The following is a 24,847-nucleotide window of genomic DNA, read 5'->3' as shown; positions in this document are numbered from 1 at the left end:
AACCTTTGGCATGGAAGGGAGGTACATTTTGGTATAAGAACCTTTGGCATGGAAGGGAGGTACATTTTGGTATAAGAACCTTTGGCATGGAAGGGAGGTACATTTTGGTATAAGAACCTTTGGCATGGAAGGGAGGTACATTTTGGTATAAGAACCTTTGGCATGGAAGGGAGGTACATTTTGGTATAAGAACCTTTGGCATGGAATGGAGGTACATTTTGGTATAAGAACATTTGGCATGGAAGGGAGGTACTTTTGGTATAAGAACATTTGTCATTTTGTCATGGAAGGGAGGTACTTTTGGTAAATTATTTGTAATACATTAGTAAAGTGACAACAGGTAAATAACCTTTTAATCAGTTGGGTGATCTGAAAACATTTAACATGATATGGTGTGACAGTTTATTATAGTTTTATATGATTTATCTATGCAGGAGAGTGTGACTTTGAGACAGGACTGTGTACCTGGAGAAATGCACAAGCAGGAGATCAGTTTGACTGGACAATTCAGCGGGGCTCAACATTATCTTCTAACACCGGCCCTAGCACAGATCACACTGTGGGAGACTCAACAGGTAAATTAGTTATATAAGATTGGCGACTCACAGGTAAGTCAGTCTTAACAAGTTAGAGACTCATAAACAGGTAAATTAGTTATATAAGATTGGCGACTCACAGGTAAGTCAGTCTTAGCAAGTTAGAGACACATCAACAGGTAAATTAGTTATATAAGATTGGCAACTCACAGGTAAGTCAGTCTTGACAAGTTAGAAACTCATAAACAGGTAAGTTAGTCATATAAGATTGGCAACTCACAGGTAAGTCAGTCTTGACAAGTTAGAGACTCATCAACAAGTAAATTAGTTATATAAGATTGGTGACTCACAGGTAAGTCAGTCTTAACAAGTTAGAGACATAACAACAGGTAAGTTAGTTATATAAGATTGGTGACTCACAGGTAAGTCAGTCTTAACAAGTTAGAGACATAACAACAGGTAAGTTAGTTATATAAGATTGGTGACTCACAGGTAAGTCAGTCTTAACAAGTTAGAGACATAACAACAGGTATATTAGTTATATAAGATTGGGTACTCACAGGTAAGTCAGTCTTAACAAGTTAGAGACTCATCAATAGGTAAACAAATCAGAGATTAAACTGGTAATCAGTCTTAACAAGTTGACAACTTAACTGGTAAATCAGTCTAAAGAGGCCAGAGGCTCAACAGATAAATTAGTCTAAACAGGCCAGAGGCTCAACAGGTAAATCAGTCTAAACAGGCCAGAGGCTCAACAGGTAAATTAGTCTTAGAATTTAGGGACTCCATAGGTAAATTAATCTTTAAGTTGAAACACAACAGGTAAATTAGCCCAAGCAAGTTGGTGACTGAGAGTTTATCTAATATTTTACATAAAAGGATGTGAAAATTAAAGCCGTTTGACAGTGTATATTTACTTCTATTACAGGTCACTACATATACATAGAGACATCAGCACCACGCAGATTGGGAAATATTGCTTGGTTGGTTAGTGAGGTATTCCCACCAACATCAGCATCAGGACGCTGTCTTTCCTTCTGGTACAACATGTACGGCCAGACCATTGACACACTCACAGTCCTCGTCAGGGTACAAGGTACATTACAGGCCTCTTGGTGTGATAACCTATTCTGGCTTTTTTAAAAGTTGGTTTTCAATGGCTGCTAATTTGCCATTTTTAAGGATTGAATAATATAACATAAAAGGGACAATGAGAATAAAACCGTTGAATATTTTCTGTAAAGAATGTATGATATTGTTGCTTGTAGAAGTGTTTATGTTGTTTTAGGTGTTGCTGATACGGCCATTTGGAGTCTGACAAGTGCCCAGGGACAACAGTGGAAATTGGGCAATGCTCCAATCAGCATGTCCAGTAAAAGTTACCAGATTGTTTTCCAAGGTCGCCGGGGAACATCTGTCACTGGTGATATAGCAATTGACGATATATCCTTTACCGAATCCAGCTGTGGAGGTGAGGTTTTTCAGTTTTGAAATATCAAATGAGTATGATCATTATAGAATGATATTATGATAGCCATATGATTCCTGATTTACAGTCATAGCTTTAATTTGGACTCTCCTGTTTTTCGAATACTGTGCTATAATATCATCTACCCAAGACTAACTGTATTTAACATTTTACCAGTGTTCAGAACCTTGATAGAGAAATGGAAATGAGCTAGTGAAGCAGTGTGTGACACTTGATTATCTACTACAATTCTATGTAATATTTTAGTTTATATTTGGTTTATACAATGTCATGTTGTTAACTTTAAACTGATTATCTCAAAATTATCAATGGCTGTAAAGCAATATAGGAAGCAGATGCATTGGCTGTAAATCAATGAGAAAACAAAGAAAATGGCTGTAAATCAATGAGAAAACAAAGCAAATGGCTGTAAATCAATGAGAAAACAAAAGGAACGGCTGTAAAACATTAAAAACAAAGGTGACTTTTTCATTAAAAATTGGTTCTTTATGTAACTAGTGAGACCAAATGAGGCCCATCCTATCCATGGACCTACAACCCTACCCACACCTAGTACGACACCTGGTGCCCAGGGAGCTTTCAACTGCAGCTTTGACAATGCCTTCTGTGGTTGGACCCAGGACCACACTGACAACTTTGACTGGACAAGAATGCATGGACGGACTCCTAGCGCCCAAACGGGTCCCACCTCCGACCACACAAGCTCTCGTGAGTTGACTTATAATCACAGCAAATCATCACAGTTGTCTATTTTACTAATCGGCTCGCTGGTTACTAGTAATCGTGAGTAATGCTGTACCCCCGGCCTTGGCGTCGGCGTGAGCGTCCAACCCCACTTTAAAATTTTTCGGATCAGTTTTTGGAAAGCTTCTTAGTCCAAAAGTATACACATCACACGGCTCTAATTTGGTTTATACATTCATTAGAGGTCTAGGAGTGATGTTATGGCAAAATTATGCAGAAAAAAAATGTGATTTTGTTCGCATGTTACCATTTTGTGGACTTAATTTGTTTGGCACAAATACTCACTTTAAAGTTTTGGGGGTAAGACCACCTCACACCCTTCTAATTTGGTTTATATATTCATTAGAGGTTTAGGAGTGATGTTATGGCAAAATCATGCAGAAAAAAATTGTGATTTTTTTGGCATTTTACCATTTAGTGGACTTAATTTTTTTTTTGCACCAAAACCCACTTTAAAGATTTTGGGGTTAAGTTTTGGAAAGCTTGTTTACATCCATTAGAGGTCTTGGAGCGATATTATGTGACGTACAATTTCAAAATGACATGTTTATACATACATAAAAAAAATGAATGCATAGTGTTATTGCTGCTGCCGGTGAGCTTTTGCAATCATTGATTGCACTTGTTCTTTACTCCATTTTTTTGGGTTTTTTTGCATAAAATTTCCTAGAATGTTTTAAAAGTTATTTCATTAGTTTTTTTCCCACATTAAATCTTGCTGCCAGGATGTAGCAAAGAAGGTTATGTAAAAGTTTCCTTAACAAATAAATCAATTTAAGTTAATATGTCATGCTTACCAGTGGCTTTATATCAATTTAGGTTAATATGTCATGCTTATACAACCAGTGGCTTTATATCAATTTAGGTTAACATGTCATGCTTATACAACCAGTGGCTTTATATCAATTTAAGTTAATATGTCATGCTTATACAACCAGTGGCTTTATATCAATTTAAGTTAATATGTCATGCTTATACAACCAGTGGCTTTATATTTGAAATTATCCTTTACAATGAATGATGTTTTAAAGCTAAAGATAATGTTCTGTTACAGGGGGCTATTATGTATACACAGAGGCGTCTAATCCCAGGAGAAATGGTGACAAAGCACGACTGATAAGTCCAGACGTTGCTGTCACTGGCACACAAACTAAGTGTCTCACCTTCTGGTATTTCATGATGGGACGTAATGTAGCCCAACTCAATGTCTACGCCAAGAGTGGTCTCGCATTGCCCACTACCCCCATCTGGAGGCGAAGTGGTAACCAAGGAAACCGCTGGGTGAAGGCCAAGGTTGACATAACTGCCAAATCTGTATTCAATGTAAGAATATTTAATTGTGTAAAGAAGATGTGGAAGTCAAAAGTGATTCAACCTTAGGTTCATTTGGTTTTAATCTAAAAATGTCTCTGTTTGCCAAATGTACACTTCAATTTGGTACATGTAATATATACTTTCTTTGATTTTTGCATTTTTTAAAAATAGAACATAACTACTGTATCTCACTGCCCCCATAAACCCAAATTGTTATTATAGGACCCTTTCACAAATAGACAGCAGCATAATTCTCACAATCTTGGATATCTGCATGTTTATTAGATCTTTGTCCAATGGATTTGATTAGAGACTTGCTGTTTGTGGTGATGGCACTTCCAATCTATTTTGTTTCATTTTCTGTGGTAGGTGGTCTTTGAGTCTGTCCGTGGTGGTGCATATGGAGATATAGCTGTAGATGATGTAGCTATTTCGGATGGCAGTTGCACAAGCAGTAAGTGTTCTGCATATTCATAGATTTCTTATATTTTTTGCATATCACATAAAGTATCAAAACTTTAGTCGTGTTTGAAATTGATGCAGGAGGAAGAGATAAGGAATGGCAATGTGAGCTACTTTGTGATGGACATCTTGTCCTTGTGAGCTACTTTGTGATGGACATCTTGTCCTTGTGAGCTACTTTGTGATGGACATCTTGTCCTTGTGAGCTACTTTGTGATGGACATCTTGTCCTTGTGAGCTACTTTGGGATGGACATCTTGTCCTTGTGAGCTACTTTGGGATGGACATCTTGTCCTACTGGGTGACAATGTGAGCTACTTTGTGATGGACATCTTGTCCTTGTGAGCTATTTTGTGATGGACATGTTGTCCTACTGGTTGACAATGTGAGCTACTTTGTGATGAACATCTTGTCCTACTGGGTGAAATAATTTCAGTGGGAGTCTGTTAGAAGTTTGAGATACAACTGATCACCTGAAAGATAATGTGATGCTACTTTATTGATTTTGTGTTGACAGGTGCTATGATGGTGTGTAATTTTGAAAGTGCCACAATTTGTGGGTTCCAACAAAGTCATACAGATCAGTTTGATTGGACAAGGGGAAGTGGCTCCACAAACTCCGTGGGAACTGGACCATCCAATGACCACACCTATGGAACATCCAGAGGTACATTGTGTATAGACACTAAAACATAGGATGTTATAATTGTCCCAGTGGCTAACCAGAGTTTTCTCTGGCCAAACATCAGCTTTTAGACATTTCAACAGATGTATGGATTAGTTTTTGTTTGATGTTTGGCAAAAGAGTAAATGTTAAACCTGAAATTAAAATTCAACTTTTAAATATTTAGAAAAACTTTGCACTGATTTGTTCTAGTTGATCCTGCCTCTCTAAGAACTCTCGGAGGATTCAAACCTTGAAATAGAAAAGTTGGCAGATAGATGCTAAATGACACACACCTTACGTAATGTAGCCCCCTTAAAAACTGGATGCAGATTTTATGTGGTTCAATGACTTGTTTTGTATAGATTTTGCTTGTTAGGATTAAAGTTATATTTATTACCAATTTATCTAAATGTGAATTTCTTTTCAAAGGACATTACATGTTCACTGAGGCATCTGGGCGTCAACGAGGAAACAAAGCTCGCTTAATCAGCCCTATCTACCAAGGCCCGAGCACTCCCATGTGTCTCAAGTTCTGGTACCATATGTATGGGAGCACTGGCCAGACCATGAACATCTATAAACAGACACGGGGAGTCCTTGGAACTCCAATATGGACCAAGTCAGGTCAGATGTAGCCTGTGTTTTATAGTATAGTCAGGTCAGATGTAGCCTGTGTTTATAGTATAGTCAGGTCAGATGTAGCCTGTGTTTTATAGTATAGTCAGGTCAGATGTAGCCTGTGTTTTATAGTATAGTCAGGTCAGATGTAGTGTTTTATAGTATGTCAGGTCAGATGTAGCCTGTGTTTTATAGTATAGTCAGGTCAGATGTAGCCTGTGTTTTATAGTATAGCGGTTCCCATTGTGTGAGGTATGGGTGGTCTGTGTTATGTGGTGTAGAATTAGATTGTGTGAGGTATGGGTGGTCTGTTATGTAGTGTAGAATTAGATTGTGTGAGGTATGGGTGGTCTGTGTTATGTGGTGTAGATTGTGTGAGGTATGGGTGGTCTGTGTTATGTGGTGTAGAATTAGATTGTGTGAGGTATGGGTGGTCTCTGTTATGTGGTGTAGAATTAGATTGTGTGAGGTATGGGTGGTCTGTTATGTAGTGTAGAATTAGATTGTGTGAGGTATGGGTGGTCTGTGTTATGTGGTGTAGAATTAGATTGTGTGAGGTATGGGTGGTCTGTTATGTAGTGTAGAATTAGATTGTGTGAGGTATGGGTGGTCTGTGTTATGTGGTGTAGATTGTGTGAGGTATGGGTGGTCTGTGTTATGTGATGTAGAATTAGATTGTGTGAGGTATGGTTGGTCTGTGTTATGTGGTGTAGATTGTGTGAGGTATGGGTGGTCTGTGTTATGTGGTGTAGAATTAGATTGTGTGAGGTATGGGTGGTCTGTGTTATGTGGTGTAGAATTAGATTGTGTGAGGTATGGGTGGTCTGTGTTATGTGGTGTAGAATTAGATTGTGTGAGGTATGGGTGGTCTGTGTTATGTGGTGTAGAATTAGATTGTATGAGGTATGGGTGGTCTGTGTTATGTGGTGTAGAATTAGATTGTGTGAGGTATGGGTGGTCTGTGTTATGTGATGTAGAATTAGATTGTGTGAGGTATGGGTGGTCTGTGTTATATGATGTAGAATTAGATTGTGTGAGGTATGGGTGGTCTGTGTTATGTGGTGTAGATTGTGTGAGGTATGGGTGGTCTGTGTTATGTGGTGTAGAATTAGATTGTGTGGGGTATCGGTGGTCTGTGTTATGTGGTGTAGAATTAGATTGTGTGAGGTATGGTTGGTCTGTGTTATGTGGTGTAGAATTAGATTGTGTGAGGTATGGGTGGTCTGTGTTATGTGGTGTAGATTGTGTGAGGTATGGGTGGTCTGTGTTATGTGGTGTAGATTGTGTGAGGTATGGGTGGTCTGTGTTATGTGGTGTAGAATTAGATTGTGTGAGGTACGGGTGGTCTATGTTATGTGGTGTAGAATTAGATTGTGTGAGGTACGGGTGGTCTGTGTTATGTGGTGTAGATTGTGTGAGGTATGGGTGGTCTGTGTTATGTGGTGTAGATTGTGTGAGGTATGGGTGGTCTGTGTTATGTGGTGTAGAATTAGATTGTGTGAGGTATGGGTGGTCTGTGTTATGTGATGTAGAATTAGATTGTTTGAGGTATGGGTGGTCTGTGTTATGTGGTGTAGATTGTGTGAGGTATGGGTGGTCTGTGTTATGTGGTGTAGAATTAGATTGTGTGAGGTATGGGTGGTCTGTGTTATGTGGTGTAGATTGTATGAGGTATGGGTGGTCTGTGTTATGTGGTGTAGATTGTGTGAGGTATGGGTGGTCTGTGTTATGTGGTGTAGAATTAGATTGTGTGAGGTATGGGTGGTCTGTGTTATGTGATGTAGAATTAGATTGTGTGAGGTATGGGTGGTCTGTGTTATGTGGTGTAGAATTAGATTGTGTGAGGTATGGGTGGTCTGTGTTATGTGGTGTAGAATTAGATTGTGTGAGGTATGGGTGGTCTGTGTTATGTGGTGTAGAATTAGATTGTGTGAGGTATGGGTGGTCTGTGTTATGTGGTGTAGAATTAGATTGTGTGAGGTATGGGTGGTCTGTGTTATGTGGTGTAGAATTAGATTGTGTGAGGTATGGGTGGTCTGTGTTATGTGGTGTAGAATTAGATTGTGTGAGGTATGGGTGGTCTGTGTTATGTGGTGTAGATTGTGTAATGTATGGGTGGTCTGTGTTATGTGGTGTAGAATTAGATTGTGTGAGGTATTGGTGGTCTGTGTTATGTGATGTAGATTGTGTGAGGTATGGGTGGTCTGTGTTATGTGGTGTAGAATTAGATTGTGTGAGGTATGGGTGGTCTGTGTTATGTGGTGTAGAATTAGATTGTGTGAGGTATGGGTGGTCTGTGTTATATGATGTAGAATTAGATTGTGTGAGGTATGGGTGGTCTGTGTTATGTGGTGTAGAATTAGATTGTGTGAGTTATTGGTGGTCTGTGTTATGTGGTGTAGAATTAGATTGTGTGAGGTATGGGTGGTCTGTGTTATGTGGTGTAGAATTAGATTGTGTGAGGTATGGGTGGTCTGTGTTATGTGGTGTAGAATTAGATTGTGTGAGGTATGGGTGGTCTGTGTTATGTGGTGTAGAATTAGATTGTGTGAGGTATGGGTGGTCTGTGTTATGTGGTGTAGAATTAGATTGTGTGAGGTATGGGTGGTCTGTGTTATGTGGTGTATAATTAGATTGTGTGGGGTATGGGTGGTCTGTGTTATGTGATGTAGAATTAGATTGTGTGAGGTATGGGTGGTCTGTGTTATGTGGTGTAGAATTAGATTGTATGAGGTATGGGTGGTCTGTGTTATGTGGTGTAGATTGTGTGAGGTATGGGTGGTCTGTGTTATGTGATGTAGATTGTGTGAGGTATGGGTGGTCTGTGTTATGTGGTGTAGAATTAGATTGTATGAGGTATGGGTGGTCTGTGTTATGTGGTGTAGAATTAGATTGTGTGAGGTATGGGTGGTCTGTTATGGGGTGTAGAATTAGATTGTGTGAGGTATGGGTGGTCTGTGTTATGTGGTGTAGAATTAGATTGTGTGAGGTATGGGTGGTCTGTGTTATGTGGTGTAGAATTAGATTGTGTGAGGTATGGGTGGTCTGTGTAACTGTTATGTGATGTAGAATTAGATTGTGTGAGGTATGGGTGGTCTGTGTTATGTGATGTAGATTGTGTGAGGTATGGGTGGTCCGTGTTATGTGGTGTAGATTGTGTGAGGTATGGGTGGTCTGTGTTATGTGGTGTAGAATTAGATTGTGTGGGGTATGGGTGGTCTGTGTTATATGGTGTAGAATTAGATTGTGTGAGGTATAGTTGGTCTGTGTTATGTGGTGTAGAATTAGATTGTGTGAGGTATGGGTGGTCTGTGTTATGTGGTGTAGATTGTGTGAGGTATGGGTGGTCTGTGTTATGTGATGTAGAATTAGATTGTGTGAGGTATGGGTGGTCTGTGTTATGTGGTGTAGAATTAGATTGTGTGAGGTATGAGTGGTCTGTGTTATGTGGTGTAGATTGTGTGAGGTATGGGTGGTCTGTGTTATGTGGTGTAGAATTAGATTGTGTGAGGTATGGGTGGTCTGTGTTATGTGGTGTAGATTGTGTGAGGTATGGGTGGTCTGTGTTATGTGGTGTAGAATTAGATTGTGTGGGGTATGGGTGGTCTGTGTTATGTGGTGTAGAATTAGATTGTGTGAGGTATGGTTGGTCTGTGTTATGTGGTGTAGAATTAGATTGTGTGAGGTATGGGTGGTCTGTGTTATGTGGTGTAGATTGTGTGAGGTATGGGTGGTCTGTGTTATGTGGTGTAGATTGTGTGAGGTATGGGTGGTCTGTGTTATGTGGTGTAGAATTAGATTGTGTGAGGTATGGGTGGTCTGTGTTATGTGGTGTAGAATTAGATTGTGTGAGGTATGGGTGGTCTGTGTTATGTGGTGTAGAATTAGATTGTATGAGGTATGGGTGGTCTGTGTTATGTGGTGTAGAATTAGATTGTGTGAGGTATGGGTGGTCTGTGTTATGTTGTGTAGATTGTGTGAGGTATGGGTGGTCTGTGTTATGTGGTGTAGATTGTATGAGGTATGGGTGGTCTGTGTTATGTGATGTAGAATTAGATTGTGTGAGGTATGGGTGGTCTCTGTTATGTGATGTAGAATTAGATTGTGTGAGGTATGGGTGGTCTGTGTTATGTGGTGTAGAATTAGATTGTATGAGTTATGGGTGGTCTGTGTTATGTGGTGTAGAATTAGATTGTGTGAGATATGGGTGGTCTGTGTTATGTGGAGTAGATTGTGTGAGGTATGGGTGGTCTGTGTTATGTGGTGTATATTGTATGAGGTATGGGTGGTCTGTGTTATGTGGTGTAGAATTAGATTGTATGAGTTATGGGTGGTCTGTGTTATGTGGTGTAGAATTAGATTGTGTGAGATATGGGTGGTCTGTGTTATGTGGAGTAGATTGTGTGAGGTATGGGTGGTCTGTGTTATGTGGTGTAGATTGTGTGAGGTATGGGTGGTCTGTGTTATGTGATGTAGATTGTATGAGGTATGGGTGGTCTGTGTTATGTGATGTAGAATTAGATTGTGTGAGGTATGGGTGGTCTGTGTTATGTGGTGTAGAATTAGATTGTGTGAGGTATGGGTGGTCTGTGTTATGTGGTGTAGAATTAGATTGTGTGAGGTATGGGTGGTCTGTGTTATGTGGTGTAGAATTAGATTGTGTGAGGTATGGGTGGTCTGTGTTATGTGGTGTAGAATTAGATTGTGTGAGGTATGGGTGGTCTGTGTTATGTGATGTAGAATTAGATTGTGTGCGGTATGGGTGGTCTGTGTTATGTGATGTAGAATTAGATTGTGTGCGGTATGGGTGGTCTGTGTTATGTGGTGTAGAATTAGATTGTGTGAGGTATGGGTGGTCTGTGTTATGTGGTGTAGAATTAGATTGTATGAGGTATGGGTGGTCTGTGTTATGTGGTGTAGAATTAGATTGTGTGAGGTATGGGTGGTCTGTGTTATGTGATGTAGAATTAGATTGTGTGAGGTATGGTTGGTCTGTGTTATGTGGTGTAGATTGTGTGAGGTATGGGTGGTCTGTGTTATGTGGTGTAGAATTAGATTGTGTGAGGTATGGGTGGTCTGTGTTATGTGGTGTAGAATTAGATTGTGTGAGGTATGGGTGGTCTGTGTTATGTGGTGTAGAATTAGATTGTGTGAGGTATGGGTGGTCTGTGTTATGTGATGTAGAATTAGATTGTGTGAGGTATGGGTGGTCTGTGTTATGTGGTGTAGAATTAGATTGTGTGAGGTATGGGTGGTCTGTGTTATGTGGTGTAGAATTAGATTGTGTGAGGTATGGGTGGTCTGTGTTATGTGGTGTAGATTGTGTGAGGTATGGGTGGTCTGTGTTATGTGGTGTAGAATTAGATTGTGTGAGGTATGGGTGGTCTGTGTTATGTGGTGTAGATTGTATGAGGTATGGGTGGTCTGTGTTATGTGGTGTAGATTGTGTGAGGTATGGGTGGTCTGTGTTATGTGGTGTAGAATTAGATTGTGTGAGGTATGGGTGGTCTGTGTTATGTGGTGTAGATTGTGTGAGGTATGGGTGGTCTGTGTTATGTGGTGTAGATTGTGTGAGGTATGGGTGGTCTGTATTATGTGGTGTAGATTGTGTGAGGTATGGGTGGTCTGTGTTATGTGGTGTAGAATTAGATTGTGTGAGGTATGGGTGGTCTGTGTTATGTGGTGTAGAATTAGATTGTGTGAGGTATGGGTGGTCTGTGTTATGTGGTGTAGAATTAGATTGTGTGAGGTATGGGTGGTCTGTGTTATGTGGTGTAGAATTAGATTGTGTGAGGTATGGGTGGTCTGTGTTATGTGTGTAGAATTAGATTGTGTGAGGTATGGGTGGTCTGTGTTATGTGGTGTAGAATTAGATTGTGTGAGGTATGGGTGGTCTGTGTTATGTGGTGTAGAATTAGATTGTGTGAGGTATGGGTGGTCTGTGTTATGTGGTGTAGAATTAGATTGTGTGAGGTATGGGTGGTCTGTGTTATGTGGTGTAGAATTAGATTGTGTGAGGTATGGGTGGTCTGTGTTATGTGGTGTAGAATTAGATTGTGTGAGGTATGGGTGGTCTGTGTTATGTGGTGTAGAATTAGATTGTGTGAGGTATGGGTGGTCTGTGTTATGTGGTGTAGAATTAGATTGTGTGAGGTATGGGTGGTCTGTGTTATGTGGTGTAGAATTAGATTGTGTGAGGTATGGGTGGTCTGTGTTATGTGGTGTAGAATTAGATTGTGTGAGGTATGGGTGGTCTGTGTTTTGTGGTGTAGAATTAGATTGTGTGAGGTATGGGTGGTCTGTGTTATGTGGTGTAGAATTAGATTGTGTGAGGTATGGGTGGTCTGTGTTATGTGGTGTAGAATTAGATTGTGTGAGGTATGGGTGGTCTGTGTTATGTGGTGTAGAATTAGATTGTGTGAGGTATGGGTGGTCTGTGTTATGTGGTGTAGAATTAGATTGTGTGAGGTATGGGTGGTCTGTGTTATGTGGTGTAGAATTAGATTGTGTGAGGTATGGGTGGTCTGTGTTATGTGGTGTAGAATTAGATTGTGTGAGGTATGGGTGGTCTGTGTTATGTGGTGTAGATTGTGTGAGGTATGGGTGGTCTGTGTTATGTGGTGTAGATTGTGTGAGGTATGGGTGGTCTGTGTTATGTGGTGTAGAATTAGATTGTGTGAGGTATGGGTGGTCTGTGTTATGTGGTGTAGAATTAGATTGTGTGAGGTATGGTGTGGTCTGTGTTATATGGTGTAGAATTAGGAATTGGTGTGAGGGTTCTGGGGTGGTCTGTGTTATGTGGTGTCGATGTAGACTTAGATTGTGTGAGGTATGGGTGTTCTGTTGTTCTGTGGTTGTTATGATGTAAGATAATTAGATTGTGTGAGGTTATTGGTGGTCTGTGTTATGTGATTGTAGAATTAGATTGTGTGAGGTATGGGTTGTCTTGTGTTATGTGGTGTAGATTGTGTGAGGTATGGGTGGTCTGTGTTATTGTGGTGTAGATTGTGTGAGGTATGGGTGGTCTGTGTATTATGTGGTGTAGATTGTGTGAGGTATGGGTGGTCTGTGTTATGTGGTGTAGAATTAGATGTGTGAGGTCTGGGTGGTCTGTGTTTATGTGGTTGAGGTACTGGGTGGTCTGACTGTGTTATTCTGGTGTAGATAGATGTGTGAGGTATGGGTGGTCTGTGTTTATGTGGGTGTAGAATTAGATTGTGTGAGGTATGGGTGGTCTGTGCTATGTGGTGTAGAATTAGATTGTGTGAGGTATGGGTGGTCTTTGTTATGTGGTGTAGAATTAGATTGTCTGAGGTATGGGTGGTCTGTGTTTTGTGGTGTAGAATTAGATTGTGTGAGGTATGGGTGGTCTGTGTTATGTGGTGTAGAATTAGATTGTGTGAGGTATGGGTGGTCTGTGTTATGTGGTGTAGAATTAGATTGTGTGAGGTATGGGTGGTCTGTGTTATGTGGTGTAGAATTAGATTGTGTGAGGTATGGGTGGTCTGTGTTATGTGGTGTAGAATTAGATTGTGTGAGGTATGGGTGGTCTGTGTTATGTGGTGTAGAATTAGATTGTGTGAGGTATGGGTGGTCTGTGTTATGTGGTGTAGAATTAGATTGTGTGAGGTATGGGTGGTCTGTGTTATGTGGTGTAGATTGTGTGAGGTATGGGTGGTCTGTGTTATGTGGTGTAGATTGTGTGAGGTATGGGTGGTCTGTGTTATGTGGTGTAGAATTAGATTGTGTGAGGTATGGGTGGTCTGTGTTATGTGGTGTAGAATTAGATTGTGTGAGGTATGGGTGGTCTGTGTTATATGGTGTAGAATTAGATTGTGTGAGGTATGGGTGGTCTGTGTTATGTGGTGTAGAATTAGATTGTGTGAGGTATGGGTTGTCTGTGTTATGTGGTGTAGAATTAGATTGTGTGAGGTATTGGTGGTCTGTGTTATGTGATGTAGAATTAGATTGTGTGAGGTATGGGTTGTCTGTGTTATGTGGTGTAGATTGTGTGAGGTATGGGTGGTCTGTGTTATGTGGTGTAGAATTAGATTGTGTGAGGTATGGGTGGTCTGTGTTATGCGGTGTAGAATTAGATTGTGTGGGGTATGGGTGGTCTGTGTTATGTGGTGTAGAATTAGATTGTGTGAGGTATGGGTGGTCTGTGTTATGTGGTGTAGAATTAGATTGTGTGAGGTATGGTTAGTCTGTGTTATGTGGTGTATGTGGTTTTATGATGTAGTTCACCTACAGTTGACATAATGCAATAATGCATGGTTATATCTATTTTCAGGTTCCCATGGCAATCAGTGGTTAGTAGCATCTGTGAACATCCCAGTTTCTGGCCAGTCCAGTTCACCATACCAAATTGTGTTTGAAGGTGTCAGAGGGACGAACTATCGTAGCGACATTGCCATTGATGACTTCTCCATTACAAGTGGAGCCTGTCTATCAGAAGGTGAGCGTTTGGGAAGGGTGAAAAGACCAAATTATTATATATAATCATATACAGAAATACCTGTCAGTGGTGTGAAGAAAGGGTCACATGCTTAAACCAGTGAGATCCAGTATTTAAATGCAATGATTTAATTATATTTAATGCTAGCATGTCTCTCACAGGTGCCTGTAATTTTGACAATGGATTCTGTACCTGGACCAATGCTAAAACTGGTGACCAGTTTGACTGGACACTTGGGACAGCTTTTCCTGACCACACCAGTACTAAAGGTCTGTATGCCTCAAGTTTTATTACCAACATTTCAGTCTGAAGGAATAGCTCCAAAATAAAGGATTTATATGAACAATTTTCACAAATGGAAGGATTTCTCCATATCACCCACTTGGTAGAAGTGACCGGGCTATAAATATCTCAAAAAATCCCAACTACAAACAGAGGTCCGATTATCAAAATGAAACTACTTAACGACATTTTTGTGGTCAAGGTCAGCCCTACATACATCTGTATAGCAAGCAGTTCTGAATATGAAAGCTTTTGACAAGAACTTAGTCTTGTAAAAGTACACAATATCTTCTCATTTAAATGGTATCAGACACCTTCAGTGATGGGCCTTCATATGTAGTGAATTATCTGAATTTGCACCCCTTGTTTAGGACAATATGCCTACCTGGAGTCGTCTAACCCGAACCATCCTGGATATGATGCCAAACTTGTGAGTGAGAGTCTTAGTGCCCACACCCACAAGTGTATGTACTTCTGGTACAATGTCTATGGCAGTAACATCGGGACACTGCGTGTGTGGACCACCGCCACCACCACTAACCCCAAACCTTTATGGGAGCTATCTGGCAGTCAGCAAAACCAGTGGTACCAGGGCATAGTCCCATTACAGAATCAGAACACCAGCTTTACAGTAAGTCACAAACTGTTTACCCCTGTTCATAGTCCCATTACAGAATCAGAACACCAGTTTTACAGTAAGTCACAAACTGTTTACCCCTGTTCATAGTCCCATTACAGAATCAGAACACCAGCTTTACAGTAAGTCACAAACTGTTTACCCCTGTTCATAGTCCCATTACAGAATCAGAACACCAGTTTTACAGTAAGTCACAAACTGTTTACCCCTGTTCATAGTTTTTCCATGCATCATACAGTAACATCAGCTCTCTACCTTTCCCTTGCTATCGATGACACTATTGTTACATGATGACAGGGTGTATTTTCTATACAAAATCAGATTTTAATGTTTCTGCATTGTAAACCAAAGGTTAAGGTCACCATTACTACAGATAAACCAAAGGTTAAAGTCACCATTACTATAAATAAACCAAAGGTTAAAAACACCATTACTACAGATAAACCAAAGGTTAAGGTCACTATTACTACAGATAAACCAAAGGTTAAGGTCACCATTACTACAGATAAACCAAAGGTTAAAAACACCATTACTACAGATAAACCAAAGGTTAAAGTCACCATTACTATAAATAAACCAAAGGTTAAGGTCACTATTACTACAGATTAACCAAAGGTTAAAGTCACCATTACTACAGATTAACCAAAGGTTAAAGTCACTATTACTACAGATTAACCAAAGGTTAAAAACACCATTACTACAGATAAACCAAAGGTTAAGGTCACTATTACTACAGATAAACCAAAGGTTAAGGTCACCATTACTACAGATAAACCAAAGGTTAAAAACACCATTACTACAGATAAACCAAAGGTTAAAGTCACCATTACTATAAATAAACCAAAGGTTAAGGTCACCATTACTAGAGATAAACCAAAGGTTAAGGTCACTATTACTACAGATAAACCAAAGGTTTAGGTCACCATTACTATAAATAAACCAAAGGTTAACATCACTATAACTACAGATAAACAGAAGGTTAAAGTCACCATTACTACAGATAAACCAAAGGTTAAAGTCACTAGTACTACAGATAAACCAAAGATTAAGGTCACCATTACTATAAATAAACCAAAGGTTAAGGTCACCAGGTTAGTGATAGTGTTGATCTGAGGTTAGTGATAGTGTTGATCTGAGGTAAGTGATAGTGTTGATCTGGGGTAAATGATAGTATTGATCTGAGGTAAGTGATAGTGTTGATCTGAGGTAAGTGATAGTGTTGATCTGAGGTAAGTGATAGTGTTGATCTGGTGTGATAGTGTTGATCTGAAGTAAGTGATAGTGTTGATCTGAGGTAAGTGATAGTGTTGATCTGAGGTAAGTGATAGTGTTGATCTGAGGTAAGTGATAGTGTTGATCTGATGTGATAGTGTTGGTCTGAGGTTAGTGATAGTGTTGATCTGAGGTAAGTGATAGTGTTGATCTGAGGTAAGTGATAGTGTTGATCTGAGGTAAGTGATAGTGTTGATCTGAGGTAAGTGATAGTGTTGATCTGATGTGATAGTGTTGATCTGAGTGTTTGTTTGATAGCCGGGCCTTGATCTGATGTTGATGACAATGTGTCTGTTACAGGTGATCTTTGAAGCAGTAAGAGGTACCAGTAATGTTGGACACATAGCCATTGATGATGTGACATTTGATGATGCTCAGTCCTGTCAGCGTAAGTTTTATCACAAACACATGTATTGGTGTGTGTTGTTATCATCTGAATTTGATCCATAAATAATATTGTTATTAAGAAATCATGTATTGATGTCAAAGGGAAATACTACTTTGTGTTAAATATGAATTGATTCATGATGATAAATTTTATAAAGATGCACCAATAAAGCCTTATCATCCATCTGTCATTGTAAGGTTTATTTAATTGATTCACCAAGCCTTAGCATCCATCTGCCATTGTAAGGTTTATTTAATTGAGTCACCAAGCCTTAGAATCCATCTGCCATTGTAAGATTTATTTAATTGATTCACCAAGCCTTAACATCCTCTGTCATTGTAAGGTTTATTTAATTGGCTCACCAAGCCTTCGAATCCATCTGCCATTGTAAGATTTATTTAATTGATTCACCAAGCCTTAGCATCCATCTGTCATTTTAAGGTTTATTTAATTGATTCACCAAGCCTTAACATCCTTCTTCCATTGTAAGGTTTATTTAATTGATTCACCAAGCCTTAGCATCCTTCTGCCATTGTAAGGTTTATTTAATTGAGTCACCAAGCCTTAACATCCATCTGCCATTGTAAGATTTATTTAATTGATTCACCAAGCCTTAACATCCATCTGTCATTGTAAGGTTTATTTAATTGGCTCACCAAGCCTTCGAATCCATCTGCCATTGTAAGATTTATTTAATTGATTCACCAAGCCTTAGCATCCATCTGTCATTTTAAGGTTTATTTAATTGATTCACTAAGCCTTAGTATCCTTCTTCCATTGTAAGGTTTATTTAATTGATTCACCAAGCCTTAGCATCCTTCTGCCATTGTCAGGTTTATTTAATTGATTAACCAAGCCTTAGCATCCTTCTGCCATTGTAAGGCTTATTTGATTGATGTAAGGTTTATTTAATTGATTCACCAAGCCTTAGCATCCATATATCTGATGATTGTTATTGATAAGTTCATGAAATGGAGTAATTTATTCTGTCATTTAAAATTGTAAAGGTACCCCTAAACTTGCGATTCCGACAGTCACTCAGGCACCAATGACAAATACTGCATCAACTAAGACCTCCCAGACCTCAACTCATTCGACAAAGACCACATCTCACCCCCTTTCTACAGCTAAACCAACAGGTATTTAGTGTTCTATTTGTAAGTGATAGCATTCTGTATCAAATTTCAGTTAAGTCAATAACTGTACCTGTAACATTTACTGATGTTACTATTGACAGGTGTCAATAATTGTACCTGTAACATTTACTGATGTTACTATTGACAGGTGTCAATAACTGTACCTGTAACATTTACTAATGTTACTATTGACAGGTGGCAGTAACTTTTCCTGTGACTTTACCTATGACACTTGTGGCTGGACCCAGGACCAATCAGACCAGCTGGACTGGACAAGACAACGTGGTCACACAGCGTCACGTGGTACTGGACCAAATTCTGATCACACCAATGGAAGTAAGTATCACAGACCTTTCTCTGAACAGTATTTGCTTTTCATGTAAATAAAAGTTTGTTTATGAACACATTTTCACTCGTGTCATCAATCTTTCGGATACATAGCTTGGGCTCCGCCCACATTCCCTTATTTGGTATTACATTCAGGTCAGCGGTTAAAGGTCAAACCTGATTGGTCATTAGTGCCCATGCACATCTTCATCAGAAAATTTTTTACTAACGTCATCTTTAAAACTTTGATTAGCACATTTTTGGAAAAAAAATAACCTAGAGTGACTGTTTTTGAACAAAAAACTCCCTCCCTCCCATCTGAGCAAATGATATATCCTCAAATATAATTTAATACTTGCTTGGGTGTATGCTGCTCATCTTTGCCCTTTTATGTTTATGTGTGTGTTTTTTATGGGCATAATTTTGCTGCTTAGCTTTGCTTTTTATATGTGTATTTATGTATTTTTATGTTCATTTTAATAAATAATACTTAAGACCACCCACAGAGGTGAGCCGAAATATTTTGCCATAAATCTGTGTCATTGTTATCTGTATATAAGCCAAGAAAAGCTCACAGCATTCATTGTACAGTATATATTACACAAAAAGGAGAGGACTACACAGCAAAAATACAGAATTTACACCAGTGCACTACAGTTAACAACTTAACATTGGTAGATACAGAATGTGTACCAGTGTACTAGTTGACCTTGGTGAATATCTATCTTCATTCTATGTTTTCTTCCCTCTTACAATGAAAATTCTTCACCAGGCATTTATTGTATAAACATTTTGTCAAGTTAAGCCTCCTTATGGAGGTAGTAAGGGCTAATAATAAATCCTGCCATTCCCAGAACTTTTCCCGATAGAAGTTCTTGTTTTAACAGTGTGATATATATCTACACAAGCAGACAATTTTCCTGGTAGATATTTTGCCTCTTTCTTTTCATCAGGAGGTTACTACATCTACACTGAGGCATCAGGTAAAGCTCAGGGGAGTAAAGCTCGCTTGGTCAGTCCTGTCACCCAGATGGCGAGTGGACAGCAAAACTGTGTGACCTTTTGGTACACCATGTATGGAGCACATGTTGGTGGCTTGAACATTTACGTGACCACCAATATCCAGTCCCTTGGTCAGCCTGTGTGGCGGAGGACAGGCAATCAGGGAAACTCATGGCGCAGCAGTCAGTTCACGCTTACAGGGACAGGCTCTCTCAAGGTTGGTTCTCTCTCAAGGTCACTCAGCATCAGTCGGGTTACTCTGTTCTTTTTGCTGTTAATTAAAACTAAGTTGATTGTTATCAGTATATGTATAGATATATCCGTTGTTTCTAGTCTACTGAAGTCATTAAAAGTCCTTAGTCACTGCAGTCCTCAGGTCACTTCATACATGGTATATGTCTACCCCAGTGTGACAATAGATGGGTGTTATTCAATTCTCTTGGATTGAAATAATTACTACAACCGTTTAACACTAAATGCATTTTTGATTGGTTGACACAGTGACCTTTGACCAGAGTTTTTTTATCACATGGTTCAGTGCATTTTGATTGGCTTACACTTGAAGGCTGCTTCATGTTGTCATGGACATAACACAAAATGTAGTTCGCAATTGTTTCTTTGATTGATTCAATTGATTCTTTTTTTTATATAGTCTTCTGTGAATCTATTGCTTTGAAAATAATAAACTTGGAAATTATCGGTTATGATATCCTTTGTAATAATTTGCAATATTTCCAAATTTGCCAGTTTTGCATATCAGAAGCATTACACTTTTAGTTCAAATCCTTACACCCCGACTAATATTGTAAAAAGAACACACATTGACACAAAACAGGTCAATTCAACCTCAGAATAACATTCCTACTTCGGTCTCTCAAACTCATAGTTCTCAAAGCTCAAGTTTTTGTAACATTGGAAAAATAACTAACAAGCATGAAAGGAATACCCTTCAAGCAACCACTTGTTATGAAACCTCTATTTATAAAACGTATGCACCTGTGTTAATTAGAGATATATAACTGATACCTGTGTGACTGATGATATAATACCTGGTCTGTACCTGTGTTTATTAGAGGTATATAACTGATACCTGTGTGACTGATGATATAATACCTGTATCTGTGTTTATTAGAGGTATATAACTGATACCTGTGTGACTGATGATATAATACCTGGTCTGTACCTGTATTTATTAGAGGTATATAACTGATACCTGTGTGACTGATGATGTAATACCTGTACATATGTACATCAGATTATGTAACTGATGCCTTTGTAATGATATTGTTTTCTAACTTTGTCAGGTTGTGTTAGAGGCTTCCCGAGGTAACGGTTACCAAGGCGATATTGCTGTTGATGACATCAGCTTGGCTGCAGGACCATGTTCTGGTATGTGTAGCCATAAAATATCTCAAGATTGATCATATTAATTATTTAATTATATTATATTTATATAGGTGTCCTATTAAATTGTCATCCCCTAAATACCTGATGAAAGAAACATTGAATATTTAATCTTCTTTGCATTATATACTTTATTTTAAGTTGCAGTATTAGAAATTTATAAATTAATTTAAAGTCTTATTAGACTGGCATGATTATAAGATTTAGAGTTGGTCTGCTGAATAAACAAAATTACCAAAATAATACTATATCATTGAAACAAATAAGTCAAAAACAAGCCAAAAATGAGAAAAGCAGGCCTGCTTCAGCTTTGTAGTTGTAATTCAATGTAATTCTTCCCGATACACATGACGAGTAAATCCCACACACTACCCCATTATATATTAATAGAATATAACATGGACCTGTTCCGTGGACAGGGATACCTCAACCTAAGAGTTAGGCTGACAATATATATGTTTGATTATATTTTCAAACGCTTATAAAAATATAAGGTATTGAGAAACATTTTCATCGCATTGTCATCATGCAATGACATATGATGTGCGTTGAAATTGATGACATTATCAGTTTGTGACATAGTTACGCTACATAAAATGATGATGCTGGCTGTTGTGAGTAGCTTAATAACGTGTGCAGTATGTCAGAATTTGCTCTCTTAAAATTGTTTGATCTGTTTGTCATCAGATCAGAGGATCTTGGTATAAACCATGATGTGATTTTGCTTCAATGTAAAGAAGGGAAGCCAATTTGGGGCTTTCTGCCGCCTATCAGTAATAAGGCTAATGTTTTGCAGGAAGAAACTTTAAGGTCAGCTGCATAGGGTATACTATTTGAAAATATCAGATTTGTTTCTGAGCGCAAAGAAATTTCAGGTGTCAAAGGTCACAGGGTGTAGATACATATATATTAAAATAAAATATTTATCTGACCACCCTTCGCCTTAAAATACTCATCTACCCCCATAGAATACACATCCAGCTCAATAAAATATTCATCTATCCCCTTAGATATCCATCTACAGTTCTCTACATAGAATACTCATCTACCCTAATAAATTACTCATCTACCCTAATAAATTACTCATCTACCCTAATAAATTACTCATCTACCCTAATAAATTACTCATCTACCCTAATAAATTACTCATCTACCCTAATAAATTACTCATCTAGCCTAATAAATTACTTATCTACCCTAATAAATTACCTTTCTACCCTAATAAATTACTTATCTACCCAGGCTAATAAATTACTTACCTACCCTAATAAATTACTTATCTACCCTAATAAATTACTTATCTACCCTAATAAATTACTTACCTACCCTAATAAATTACTTATCTACCCTAATAAATTACTTACCTACCCTAATAAATTACTCATCTACCCTAATAAATTACTCATCAACCTCATTTAATTATTGTGTATCTCCATGAAATATTGATCTACCCCTGTTAAATATTCATCTGTCCCAATAAAACATTTATCTTTCCTTAGAAAATTATTATCTAGCCGCAGAGAATACTCATCTACCCATACAAAACTCATCTCAATTCCCCCAGAAAATACTCATCTACCCTCATGTGGGTTTGTATTTACACTGTAATGCATTAAATATTCCCTCAAAACTTTTATAGGTGAGGAATATTTTGTGTAGCTTTTGAGTGTTTTCATTTAATTTAAGAATTACAATTCAATAGATAAATTCATTTCTATACAAGATGTAATAACCATATTGACATGCTATTGTAAAATTTCAGGACAAACATCAACAGTAAGCAACAATGTTGGAATCTTATCATGTGATTTTGAGTCCAGCAGTATCTGTGGGTACACTCAAGACAAATCAGACAACTTTGACTGGACACGGAACCATGGCGGTACTGGTTCAGCCAACACAGGGCCTTTCAGTGACCACACATTAGGCACCACATCTGGTAGATCACTTAATCTGACTGTTAAAGCCTCTTGTTTCTTAATTTATTTACATAAAATTCACATGTACATGTATTTTGAAATGTTATGCTCTTGTTAATTGAATATCATTATGAAAGTATTTGACAAATTCTATTGTAGTAGTGTTAATAGCATTTGGTAATAGAAAAGTTTGTGTTGATCAATGTGCATGACAATGTAGCTTTAAGGCCTATTCTATATGTGCAACTTGCTTTAAAAAAGGCAATCATTATTATCAGTGTTGAATAAACTTTTGCCAAATCATTGCTTGGCTGTATAGAGAATGCTTGGAGCTAGGATAAGTCTCACAATTTTTAGACTAGTTTATTAATACTGATTGCCTCGTGTTGTTAACTATATTCTGTTGTCTGTAGGAAACTATATGTACATTGAGACTTCGAGACCACGAACCCCCAACCAAAAGGCTCGTCTCCTGTCGCCCATGACATCGTACACTACAGGAGCAGCCTGTGTGTCATTCTGGTACCATATGTATGGCAGGAATATTGGTGCCTTAAACCTGTACTCAAAGGTAGGATCCACCCTTGGCCAACCTATCTGGACACGGCACAGTAACCAAGGCAACCAGTGGAGCACTGGACAGGTGACTGTCCAGTCATCGCAGGCATACCAGGTAAGTAAACAAGGTAACTAACTTTCCAGTCATCACAGGTGTACCAGGTAAGTAAACGAGGTAACTAACTTTCCAGTCATCACAGGTGTACTAGGTAAGTAAACGAGATAACTAACTTTCCAGTCATCACAGGTGTACCAGGAAAGTAAACGAGGTAACTAACTTTCCAGTCATCACAGGTGTACTAGGTAAGTAAACGAGATAACTAACTTTACAGTCATCACAGGTGTACCAGGTAAGTAAACGAGGTAACTAACTTTCCAGTCATCACAGGTGTTCCAGGTAAGTAAACGAGGTAACTAACTTTCCAGTCATCACAGGTGTACTAGGTAAGTAAACGAGGTAACTAACTTTCCAGTCATCACAGGTGTTCCAGGTAAGTAAACGAGGTAACTAACTTTGCAGTCATCACAGGTGTACTAGGTAAGTAAAATTACTTCTCACCTACCTTGAAACTTAAATATCTCGTATGTTCATAGCCATCATTTTTAAGGTGAATGAAGTTGGCAAGATTGAAAGGGTAGAACTTGTCATTATCAGATGGAAACTAAATAGAGTCAATGATCATGTCTGTGTTGCAGATTGTCTTTGAAGGAATTGTTGGGAATGGTTATGCTGGAGATATTGCTATTGATGATGTCCGGGTGACCGCTGGGGCATGTGGAGCCAGTGGTGAGTTATTATCTACCCTAACCCTAACCCCTAACCCCTCACCCTTACCCTAACCCTAACCCTATATACTGTCCGGGTGACAGCTGGGGCATGTGGAGCCAGTGGTGAGTTATTATCTACCCTAACCCCTAACCCTAACCCTAACCCTAACCGTATATTCTGTCCGGGTGACAGCTGGGGCATGTGAAGCCAGTGGTGAGTTATTATCTACCCTAACCCTAACCCCTAACCCCTAACCCTAACCCTTACCCCTAACCCCTAACCCCTAACCCCTTCCCCTAACCCTAACCCTAACCCCTAACACTAACCCTATATTGATGATGTCCGAGTGACAGCTGGGGCATGTGGAGCCAGTGGTGAGTTACTTCCTGCTGGCATTTGTCTTTTAAACTTATTTTACACTTTAAACACTTTGGCCTTTTATTTGTCAGGAAAATGTGCTCAAACTGAAGAGACAATTTTCAAATATATTTTGTTGATACAATGAATATAGTTTCTTTCATTGTTTTTAATTACACATTTCATATTTTAGGTGCATGCAATTTTGATAAAGGCAATTTCTGCTCCTGGTCTAACCTTAAGACAGATGATTTTGATTGGTCCATCAGACAAGGCCACACCCCCAGTGGTCAAACTGGCCCAAACTATGATCACACCCAAAACAATGGACAAGGGAGATACATCTTCATTGAAACAAGCAGTCCTCGTTCACCAGGGCAGAAAGCCCAACTTCAGAGTGAGTCCTTTCCTGCCACTGGAAAGGGCACCAAATGTTTCAAGTTCTGGTACCACATGTATGGCTCCCACATGGGCACAGTGAATGTGTATGTTGTTCAAAACTCCTCAA

At 38.9% G+C, this 24,847-nt stretch overlaps 2 protein-coding genes across 2 annotated transcripts; both read left to right on the top strand.

Annotated features, from left to right (window-relative positions):
• The first annotated feature begins 548 nt into the window (after positions 1 to 548).
• LOC117335859 (MAM and LDL-receptor class A domain-containing protein 1-like) lies at positions 549 to 20,753 on the top strand. Its single transcript, XM_033896105.1, has 15 exons — positions 549 to 575; positions 1,465 to 1,632; positions 1,825 to 2,007; positions 2,524 to 2,733; positions 3,824 to 4,092; positions 4,453 to 4,537; positions 5,063 to 5,212; positions 5,642 to 5,836; positions 14,124 to 14,288; positions 14,450 to 14,557; positions 14,942 to 15,201; positions 16,780 to 16,867; positions 18,181 to 18,339; positions 19,284 to 19,549; positions 20,637 to 20,753. Exons 2-15 carry the CDS (start codon positions 1,584 to 1,586, stop codon positions 20,751 to 20,753), a joined length of 2,304 nt encoding a protein of 767 aa, XP_033751996.1. The 5' UTR covers positions 549 to 575; positions 1,465 to 1,583.
• A 623-nt stretch (positions 20,754 to 21,376) lies between these two features.
• LOC117335858 (MAM domain-containing glycosylphosphatidylinositol anchor protein 1-like) lies at positions 21,377 to 24,820 on the top strand. Its single transcript, XM_033896104.1, has 5 exons — positions 21,377 to 21,437; positions 22,499 to 22,675; positions 23,069 to 23,328; positions 23,910 to 24,000; positions 24,609 to 24,820. The coding sequence occupies exons 1-5, from the start codon at positions 21,377 to 21,379 to the stop codon at positions 24,818 to 24,820; spliced, it is 801 nt and encodes a 266-aa protein (XP_033751995.1).
• The last annotated feature ends 27 nt before the right edge of the window (positions 24,821 to 24,847 follow it).

Source organism: Pecten maximus, chromosome 10, assembly GCF_902652985.1.
Source record: "Pecten maximus chromosome 10, xPecMax1.1, whole genome shotgun sequence".
Classification (NCBI taxonomy): Eukaryota; Metazoa; Mollusca; class Bivalvia; order Pectinida; family Pectinidae; genus Pecten; species Pecten maximus.
This window is presented reverse-complemented; position numbering and strand designations above follow the sequence as displayed.